The sequence below is a fragment of the Chlorella variabilis genome, assembly GCF_000147415.1.
Source record: "Chlorella variabilis unplaced genomic scaffold CHLNCscaffold_7, whole genome shotgun sequence".
Classification (NCBI taxonomy): Eukaryota; Viridiplantae; Chlorophyta; class Trebouxiophyceae; order Chlorellales; family Chlorellaceae; genus Chlorella; species Chlorella variabilis.
The window spans coordinates 1,589,700-1,599,142 of NW_005435081.1; the positions used below are offsets into that span (position 1 = coordinate 1,589,700).

At 74.7% G+C, this 9,443-nt stretch overlaps 2 protein-coding genes across 2 annotated transcripts in view; one reads left to right on the forward strand and one right to left on the reverse strand.

Annotated features, from left to right (window-relative positions):
• CHLNCDRAFT_144534 (hypothetical protein) overlaps positions 1-2,469 on the reverse strand; it is a gene marked incomplete at both ends in the record, with an annotated part of 3,716 nt that extends 1,247 nt beyond the window's left edge. The window contains 7 exons of the mRNA XM_005848923.1: positions 140-288; positions 524-647; positions 806-871; positions 1,113-1,222; positions 1,421-1,536; positions 1,712-2,110; positions 2,346-2,469. Coding sequence (XP_005848985.1) covers positions 140-288; positions 524-647; positions 806-871; positions 1,113-1,222; positions 1,421-1,536; positions 1,712-2,110; positions 2,346-2,469 — 1,088 coding nt within the window. The remainder of the gene's footprint in view (positions 1-139; positions 289-523; positions 648-805; positions 872-1,112; positions 1,223-1,420; positions 1,537-1,711; positions 2,111-2,345) is intronic.
• Positions 2,470-3,822: 1,353 nt separating this feature from the next.
• On the forward strand, positions 3,823-9,307 carry CHLNCDRAFT_144535 (hypothetical protein; the record flags this gene model as incomplete). Its single annotated transcript, XM_005848711.1, has 5 exons — positions 3,823-4,032; positions 4,210-4,988; positions 5,220-5,336; positions 5,535-8,796; positions 8,876-9,307. The coding sequence occupies 5 exons, from the start codon at positions 3,823-3,825 to the stop codon at positions 9,305-9,307; spliced, it is 4,800 nt and encodes a 1,599-aa protein (XP_005848773.1).
• Positions 9,308-9,443: the final 136 nt, after the last annotated feature.

The window sequence follows — 9,443 nt, forward strand, 5'->3', positions numbered from 1 at the left end:
CCCCACGCGCGCGGCGCCCCCACACCACCCTCTCCACTCGCGCTCCGCCCCTCCTCCCCAACCACGCCCGCCCCCAACCCCAACCCACGGCCGCCGACAAGCAGCGCCCGCATCCCCGCAGCGGCGGCGGCGGCGGCACCTGGCGCGCTCCGCGGCCTGCCGCGCCGCGGCCTCCGCGGCCTCCGCCTCCCGCGCCGCCGCCGCCCGCGCCGCCTCCCGCTGCTGGTCAGCTTCCAGGCTGCGCTGGTACTCCGCGTCCTGCTCCTCACGCAGCTGCCGGTCGGTTTCCTGCGGGACAGGGCGGGGGTGGGCCGGGCCGGGCGGGTGGAGGGAGAGCCAGAGGGGTGGGCAGGGCTGTCGAGAGGGTGGGGAGGAGGGCAGGCCTTGGGCTGCCGCAGACATCCACACACGGGCGCACGCGCAGCGCCCCGCCGCCGCCGCCGCCCGAAACCCGCCCCTGCCCACCCCAGCTCGCCCACAGCCGCACACGCGGCCGCCGCCCTCACCCCCCCCCTGCGCTCACCCGCTGCTGCCGCTCCGCCTGCTCCTGCCAGAGCAGGGCGCCGTGGTCGGCCAGGCCCGCCTGCAGCACCTCCTGCAGCTGAGCTGGCGCCATGCGGCCCTCCACGCACGTGATCAGCCGTGTCCTGCGGGCGGGCGGGCAAGCGCATGCACGGCAGGTGCCAGGTGGCAGGAGAAGGCACGATGGGGGGCGCCGCCAGCGCATGCACTCAAGGGATTATGCTGTGCTGCGCCATGCTGCGCCATGCTGCGCCATGCCGTGCCATGCTGAGCTGGCGCCCACCTGGGCCCCGAGAAGGCCAGCAGCGCGACGTAAGGGTAGCCCGCCACACGCAGGCTGGAGGCCAGCCTGCATGGCGGAGGCAGCGGCGGCGGGCGGCGGCGGCGCCAGGTCAGCGGCGCAGCGCCTCAGCTTATGAATGCAAAGAAGGAAGGGCCGGGCCCCAGCCGCGACCCTCCAGAACAGCCGCCGCCTATCGCCCGGCGGCGCGCGGCGCCAGCGGCGGCTTGCCGTGTGCAGCGCCGGCCGCATGCGGCGCGCGGCGGCTGCGCAGGCGCTGGAAGGCTTGAGGCGCTGCGGGCGTGCGCACCTGAAGGCGTCGGAGCGGCGCAGGTCGCCGCCCCAGCACAGGAAGTGTTGGTTGACGTAGGCGACCAGCTCGGGGGCGCAGAGGGTGTCGTGGCAGTACGCATCGGTGTCCTGCAGCAGTACCAGGCAGTACCAGGCGGTCGATGTGCCACCAGCCCTGAACCCCACCCTAGCTGGCCGCCCCCTCAAGCCTGTGCGCCGCACACTTGCGCAACAGCCGGCTGGGCCGGCCTGCTGCCCGCTCGGCGGACCTCCTCGCAACCGCGCACCCCTTGGGAAGCTGCCCGTACCGCCGCACAGAATACGCACCTGGTGCAGCGGGGAGTGCAGGTAGGCCAGTAGGAACTTGCCCTCCTGGTGCGCCCGGCTGGCGGCCTCGCCCCACCCACACTCCTGCCAGCGCGGCCGTACATCGCCGTACCGCTCTGCAGGTACCGCAGGCACCGCAGCGCCGCACGCCAGGGGGCAGGCGGCGACTCAGCAGCGCCAGTTGCAGCGCAGCCGGCTGGACAGGAGCTGCTGCCGAGCGGGGCACGAGGGGCGGTGCTGCCGCCGGCCGCCACCCACCCACCGCCCCGGCCGCTGCAGCAGCCCACCCACCTGCAAACTGCCGCACAAACTCGGCGGCGGCGGCGGCCGGCGCCACCTCTGCGCCCGCCGAGGCCAGCGCCCGGCCGGCGCGCCCCAGGGCGGCAGACAACCGCCGCGGCAGCACGCGGCGCGCCACTGCGCCCCCCAGCCTCGCCCCAAAGCCCAGCGCGCGCACCAGGAGCCGCACCCCGCCGCCCACCACCACCAGCGGCGCCCCCAGCACCGCGTTCAGCAGCTGCAGCGGCGGCGGCAGCGCGCCGCCGCCGGGGTTGTAGGCGTCGACGGCGGCACCACCGGCGGGAGGCGCAGCGCCGCGGCGCCGCACGCCGGTGCTGCCGGCGGGCGCCTGCGGCCGGGGCGGCACGTCTGGGGGATGGGTCGCCCGCTGCGCGCCGCCCGCCGATTGCTCTGCAGCCCAGGCAGGTCAAGCAAAGGGGCGAATCAGCACTGACCCGCCCCGCCAGCTGGTTTGAAGCGCACCCCAACGGCAGGAAACAATCGTGTGCGGCACGCTGCCCCGCGCTTGCCAGCAGGCCCTCAGCAAGCCATTCTTCTTTCTGCTTTCCCTCCCCCTCCTCCTCCTCCGTTGACTGCCTTTGCCGCTCTGCTGCAGCCCAGCAGCCAGGCAGCCCAGCCTACCCACCGTGAAACATGGACAGGGCTCGCTCGTAGTTGCCGCCAGAGGCCTCTAGAAAGAACTGGGCCTGGTCAAAGGAGGCGTGGGTGGCCTCCATGAAGCGAGCCAGCTCCTGGTCGTCCACATCCATGGCTGGGGCGGGCTCAGAGCCGGCTGTTGAGCAGGGAGGGGCTGCGGGGCGGGAGCGGCGGCGGCGGCGGCGGAGGTGGGCGGGCGCGGGTGGGGCGGCGGAGGCCGTAGCGCTCTCTGGGCGGCGAGCCGTGGAGCAGACTAGGCGGAGCATTGCAGAGCGCGGGGAGCCCGGGTTGCGCTGGAAGCAGCACTGCAGAGGACATGGAGAACTCCGAGCAGCCCCGCGGGAAAAGAGCCTGGAGCAGTGTTTGGCAGCCTCACCTATTGCTTGGCAGCCACCAGCACGCTCGCCAGCGGCAAGACGGCGCGAGCAAGGTGAGCGGCACCCTCAAACGCTGGCCAGCGTAGCTCTCTCCAGCCACCGAATACCTGAAACAGTAACGTCACCGCCGATTGGCAGGTTTTGGGGGACTTATGGCCGGCCGGGCATCCCCGGTGGCGGCACGGCGGGAGCGCTTTGTTCAGGCACGTCGCCGCCGCCGCCTTCCTCCTGGCCACCCTGTGGAGCCCACATAATTTGAAAAACGTTCTATCGGTCCATATTTACAACATCTCATACACGGCACTTTTGGCTGGACTGTTGGGAACACCATTGCGAACACGACGTGGCCGTGGTGGTCGCTTTAAGGCGTGACTCGCCCATGCCAGGGCAAGGCGGCACGAACAATGTGGGAAGGCAGGAGCCATGCACAACCACACACCATTCACATCCCTCACCAGTCAGGGAATGTGCACTTCTCAGTGAGAGGAGCGAGCCCGGGCTGGCGGGAGCGGTGGGCACGGTGCCGGGCGGCACCGTCACAGTCCCAGGCCGCGCCCTCTCACCGGTTTCCGCTCCTACCCAGCACTTTCTGAGTTTACAGGCATGCGTCGGCTGCCCAAATAAGTCGCAGTACGGCCAGAGTTGGGTGCCATCAACCGAGGCCAGGTGGCTGCCACCTGCGCATGGCCGAGGGGCCCCTCCTGAGCAGGCCGTTCTCGGCTCCGACGTGCGAACCGCATTCCGTTCCATCTGCCAGTGCAAGGGCAGCGGCGAGCAAGGAGGAGGGCGCTGAGCCCGGTGAGCCCATGTTCTGACAAGAACAGGTCGCTTGCGCGATCGGAGCAGCTCCAAAGGACGTATACATGCGCTCTGGCTGAGTGCCGCACGGGTACGCGGGCCTTTTGGAGGGCTTGCCGGTGGGGCGCAACTCCCGCCTGAAGCCCTTGCACGCCGGCCGGGCGCGCAGCGCAGGCCCGTTGCTCTGCTGTTCACGATGCGAACAATGCCTTGCGGCCCCGCCAGCCGATCGGTGGTCCCCATTTTGGCAACGTCGTCCGCAGCTACCCCTCTCCCCCGCTTGCAGGCGGCATGCGCAGCCAGCAACATGAAACAGAGCCTGGAGGAGGGCGCCCGGGCCCCAGTTCGGGCAGCAGCGGCCCAGCGGCAGGCGCTGCCGTCGCCGCCGCCAACCCGCCCGCCGCGTCCTCGCCGCGGGCGGCGTCAGCGCCCTCTGGCGCCGACCTGCGTGCCACGGCTCCCCAGGCCCTCGCTGCGGTCAGAGGCAGCGTGGACGGGCAGGTGAGGCATGCCGGGCGTGTCCCACTGGCGGCTGGCGGCGGTTGGGCAGAGGCCGCACCGGAGGAGGCTCCCCGTCTCCGGCCGCACCTGCGGCAGCCCAGCTGCAGCATCCCTTGCCCACAGCACAGCCCGGCGGCGCCGCCCGACGTACCTTGCCCATCGTGTGTTGCCGTGCAGGGCGCGGCGGCAACCGCGCAGCAGCCGCAGCCGCGGGGCGAGGCGGCGCCTGGTGCGGCGGTGCAGCAGCCGCGGCCGCCTGCGGGCACAGCCACCGCCGCCAGCAGCGACCGCACAGAGTCTGTGGGTGACGTGGCATGCCAGCGGGGCGCCGTGGCGGCCGCAGCGGGGCCGCCGCTGCCGCAGGCACAGCAGCAGGGTGGCCACAGCAGCCTAATGCAGGAGCTGCAGGAGGCCATCCACAATTCCCTGCAAGGCGTCTGGCCGCCAGCTGTGCGCACCAGCCAGGCCCAGGGCGGCGCCGCCGGCGCTGGGCAGTGCCGAGCGCGGCAGCAGGAGCAGGGCGCGCCGGCTGCGCCGCCGCCGTCTGGCAGAGAGCAGGCGGCAGAGCAGCCGCCGCCGCCGCCGCCGCAGCAGCAGCAGCAGCCGGTGGCGGGAGCGGCGCCGGCGGCAGCCCCGGCTGACAGCGACGGTCCCCTGATGCTGTTCCATCATTGGGCGGGCGTGTCAAGCATCACAGGCATGCAGGGCGAGGATGCGGAGCCGGCAGCAGAGGAGGCAGCGGCCGGGGAGCGGCCCGGCCAGGCGCGGCACGCCCCCCCGCCCTCCCCTCGGCAGCAGCCGCAGCAGCAGCAGCGGCCGCAGGCAGCGGCAGCCCTGGCGGGGAGCCCCCTGGCGGCGCAGCAGCTGCAGGCGGGGCCGGCCACCCTGGCGCAGGGCTGCAGCCCAGCGCTGGGGCAGCTGGGCGCGGCAGGCGTGGCGTCGCCCACGATTATGAGGTGAGGCTGCGGAGCAGCTGCTGCGCCCGCTCCCCTGCAGCCACGAGACTTTCTTCCTCCTTCCCTTCCCTGATGGGGAGGGACAGAGGGCGTACCGGCGCCCGCTCCTGCCGGCACGGCGCTGCCTCCCTGCATGCTGCCACCCCTCCACCCCTGGCGCCCGCCTGCCGCCCATGCCCTTCACACACGCTGCGCTGTGCCTGCTTTTCCTGCGTGCCTGCCTGGCTGCAGGGGCGGCAGCTACGCCGAGCTGGGCGCCGCCCTCCCTGCGCTGCCTGCCGGATACTATGCCATCCCCGCCCCCGGCAGGCAGGGCTTCTGGCTCGCCCCCGCGGCGGCTTTTCCCAGGTGCGGCCTGCCTCGCTGCATGGCGGCATGCGCGGTGCATGGTGCTGCGCACCGGGGTGCGCCTGCGGGCTGGCGGCGGCGGTGGTTGCAGGGCGAGAGAGCTGGCGCGAGCGGGGTGCGTGCGCCTGCCGCCGCTGCCGCTGCTGCCGGTTGCCCACCTGGCGCCTCGCTCTGCGCCCTCCCTGTGCTCCCCTGCAGCCCCGTCCGGCCACAGATGGTGCCGCTTCCGGTGCCGGTGCTACCGGGCGGCACGCCGCGGGCCGCGGCCACGCCGCTGCCGGTGCCGCTGCCAGGCGTCACACCCGCTCAGGCGCAGCCGGCGGCGGCCGCTGGCAGCACGCCACGCGTGCCGGGCCTGCCGGGCCTGCCCCCCGTCCTAGCCAGCCCCGAGGTGTATGGCCGGCAGCCAGAGGCAGGCAGCTATCAGCCGCTGCCGCCCCGCCAGTTCCCGGCCTCCCTGGGGGCGGCGGCGGCGGCGGCGCGGCCGGCCGCACGCTACCTGCCCGCCGTCGCCTACCCGCCGCCGCAGCCGTGGCACGGCTCCGTGCAGGCGCTGGCGCGGCCGGCGGCGGGGCACGCGCAGCCCTACCAACACCTGCAGCAGCATGCAGGGCAGCCGATGGCGGCGCACCTGGCGGTGGGCCCGGCACTGACTGAAGTGTCTGTGGCGGCAGCGCAGCAGCGGGAGGAGCAGCCGCAGGAGCCGCAGGCAGAGGGGGAGGAGGCGGAGGAGGAGGCGGAGGCGGCAGCAGAGGAGGAGGAGGAGGGACGGCGGCAGCAGAGGGACGCAGCGGCGGCGCAGGCCCCGGCAGCAGCCCCGGCAGCAGCGGAGGAGGAGGAGGAGGAGGAGGCGCGGGAGCAGGCCCCGCCTCCACCACCGCCTCCCCCACCACCGCCGCCGGCGGTCAACACTGCAGCGGCGCCCCAGCAGCCTGCCGCGGCAGCAGCAGCAGCAGCAGCAGCGCCGCCGCTGGCCGGTGCGGCGGCTGGCAGCGGGCCCGCAGCCGGCAGCGGCAGCGGCCGCGCCGGCGGCACCGGCGGTCGTGTCGGCGGCAGCGGGGGTCGCACCGGCGGCAGCGGCGGGCGCGCCGGCGGCAGCAGCGGCCGCAGCGGGGGCCGCACGGGCGGCACGGGCGGCAGCAGCGGGCGCACCGTGGGCCAGTCCACGCCCACGCAGCTGTCGCTGCCGGTACTGCCACCTGGGCTGTACCTGGGCATGGTACCGCAGGGCTGCGCCTCTCCCGTGGGCAGCCCCAGCCACCTGCAGCTCATGCAGCAGCAGCAGCTGCAGCTGGAGCAGGCCCACCAGCAGGAGCAGCTGCTGCTGCAGCACAAGCAGCAGATGGAGCTGCTGAGGCAGCGGCAGGCGCAGGAGGCCGCCGCCGCCGCCGCAGCAGCAGCCGAGGCCGCCGAGGCAGCGCAGGCTCAGCAGCACGCGCTGGCAGGGCCTGAGGAGGAGGCTGCTGCCGGCATGCGTCCCGCGGCGGCGGGGCAGGGCGCGGGGCAGGGGCAGGGCGGCCACGGCGGCGGCCTGTCGGCGGTCTTTGGCGCCGCCCCCCAGTTCAGCGATTCCCAGCTGTTTGCCGGACTCTCCAACATGACTTTGCCCACCTTTGTGCACCAGCATGGCGACGACCTGCTGCGCCACGTTGTGGGCGAGGTGGTGCAGCCGCCGCACCGGCGGCTGCCTGCCACTGCGGCTGCAGAGGAGGAGGAGGAGGGGGAGGGCGCGGGCCCACGGCAAGCGTTGAAGCTGGCAGGGGCGCGGCGGGGGCCGGCGGCGCAGCGGTGGGGCGCCGACGGCGGCGGCGGCGGCTCCCTGTGCTCTGGCGGCCACCTGCTGCCTGCACGGCAGCTGGGAGAGGGGGACAGCCCGCGGCTGCTGCAGGCGGCGGAGGCTCTGCGGCGGGACGGCGGCCAGCTGCAGCGTGAGGAGGAGGAGGAGGAGGAGGAGGAGGGGCGGTGTGGCGGCGAGGGGTCTGATGACGATGCCTCGGGGCCGCGCCGCGCCGCCCAGCTCGCAGCAGCGCAGCGGATTCAGCAGCAGCAGCAGCGGCAGCAGGCGCCCGCCGCCCCGGGGAGCGGCAGCCAGGCGGCGCAGCAGGCGGGCGGCGGCGGCGCGGCGGGGCCGCGGCGGCAGCAGGGGTCGATGGCGCCGCCGCCGCCGCGGCCGCCGCCGCCGCTGCCGGACCGCCAGCGGCAGCAGCTGTACAAGGCGAGCTCTGTGGCGGGACGGTGGGCTCAGAAGGCGGTGAGGGCAGACTGGGCTGACATCCAGCGGCGCAAGCACTTTGAGCAGGCGGCGGCGGAGGAGGAGGTGCGGCGGGCGGCGGCGGCGGCCGCGTTCGCCGCGCGTTCGCCGCCCCGCGCCGCGCACCGCGCCGTGCCGGCGGGAGCTCCCCGCCGCATGGCCCCGGGCTGGGCCGCGGAAGCTGCCCCACCCTCCCGCAGCAGCAGCAGCGGCAGTGATGAGGATGATGATGATGAGGAGGAGCAAAGCGTGAGCGAGTGGCATCTAGAGGATGAGCCTCCCCGGCGCCAGCAGCGCCGCTGGAACCGGCGGCCTGCGGTGCTGCAGGCCGCGCAGTCGCCGGCGGTGGCGCAGCTGGCGGCGCGGGCCGAGGCGGCGGCGGCGGGGGCTTTGGCAGGGCACAAGCTGCAGAAGCTGCGTGGCAGGCCGCCCACCAAGGACCCAGCAGCTACCGAGGCCTGGTGGCGGCACCAGGCCGCTGTGGAGGCAGCAGCAGCGGCCGAGCGGCTGCGCAGGCAAGCGGCGTCGCCGCGGCAGGCGCGGCAGCTGGCGCCCCCCGCGGCGCGCCGCCGCAGGCAGGACGACGCAGCGCCGCCGCCCCCGGCGGAGCGCCCCTCTTCGGCTGCCCGGGCTGCCGTGCAGCAGCAGCAGCAAGTCGCAGCGCCGCAGCAGCAGCTCCGGCAGCAGCAGGCCGCGGCGCAACAGCAGCAGCAGCAGGCGGCGGCAGCGGCGCCGGGAGGGGAGGCGCCCGCGCTGCGCCGCAGCAGCCGCCCCACCAAGGGCGTCAACCCTCGCCTGGTCAGCCCGGATGAGCAGCTGGAGCTCTGGTTGCTCGCCCCTCGGCGGCAGCAGCAGCGCAGCGGCTCGGAGGCGGGAGAGGAGGAGGTGGTGGTGGAGGACGAGGAGGAGGAGAGGGGACAAGACAGCAGCGACGAGGCACTGAGTGTGGGAGAGCTGAGCGGGTCAGAGGCGGAGGAGGCTGCGGCTGCTGCTGCTGCGGTGGCTGCGGGGCCCCGCCCGCAGCTCGCCGCGCCGCTGCTGTGGCCCGCGGCGTGCGACCGGCCGCGGCGGCCGCTGCTGCTGGCGCCGCGCCGGCGGTCGGAGTATCACCAGGAGTTGTCGGTTCTGCTGCGGCCGCACAGCTTGACGAGCGGGCCGCCGCCGCTGCAGCCGGCGCCCAGCCACACGCTCTCCGAGGTGGAGCAGCGGGTGGGAGAAGAGGAGGGGGAGGAGGCGGAGCAGCCTGCGGCGAGCGACGAGGCGGGCGCCGGCCAGGAGGCGCCGGCAGGAGGAGGAGGAGGAGGGGGTGCAGCAGCGGCGGGAGGAGCGGCGGCGGGAGGAGGAGGAGGAGGGAGCTGAGGAGGTACCCGCCCGCTGCTCGCCGCTCCCCGCCTGGGAGGGGCGGCGGCAGCAGCCCATCCGCCGCCGCCCGCGCTCGCCGTTTGCCGGGGCGCGCGGCGCGGCGCAGGCGCAGGCGCAGGCGCAGGCCCAGGCTCAGCTGCAGGAGCAGCAGGAGGCTGCCGCCGTGGCATCGGAAGAGGAGGAAGAGGAGGAGGACGATGTCGATGGCGGCGCCCCAGCCGACCCTGCGCTGCTGGCAGATCTCAAGGCGGCCGCCGCGCGCGTGGCGGCAGAGGCATTTGGAGCGCCGGCGCCAGCACCTGCACCTGCGCCCGCTGCCGTCATCCGGAATGCGTTGGAGCAGCCCCCTGCTCGGTGAGCGGATGCATCAAATGATATGGCGACCGGCGGGGTCCGGGCTTGCTCCGGCCATGTCTGCGTGCAGCTTCCTGCTGCCGACGATGGTGCCGGCTCCAGGCTAGCAGGCCGTGTGTGCAAACGGCTGACATGCCTGG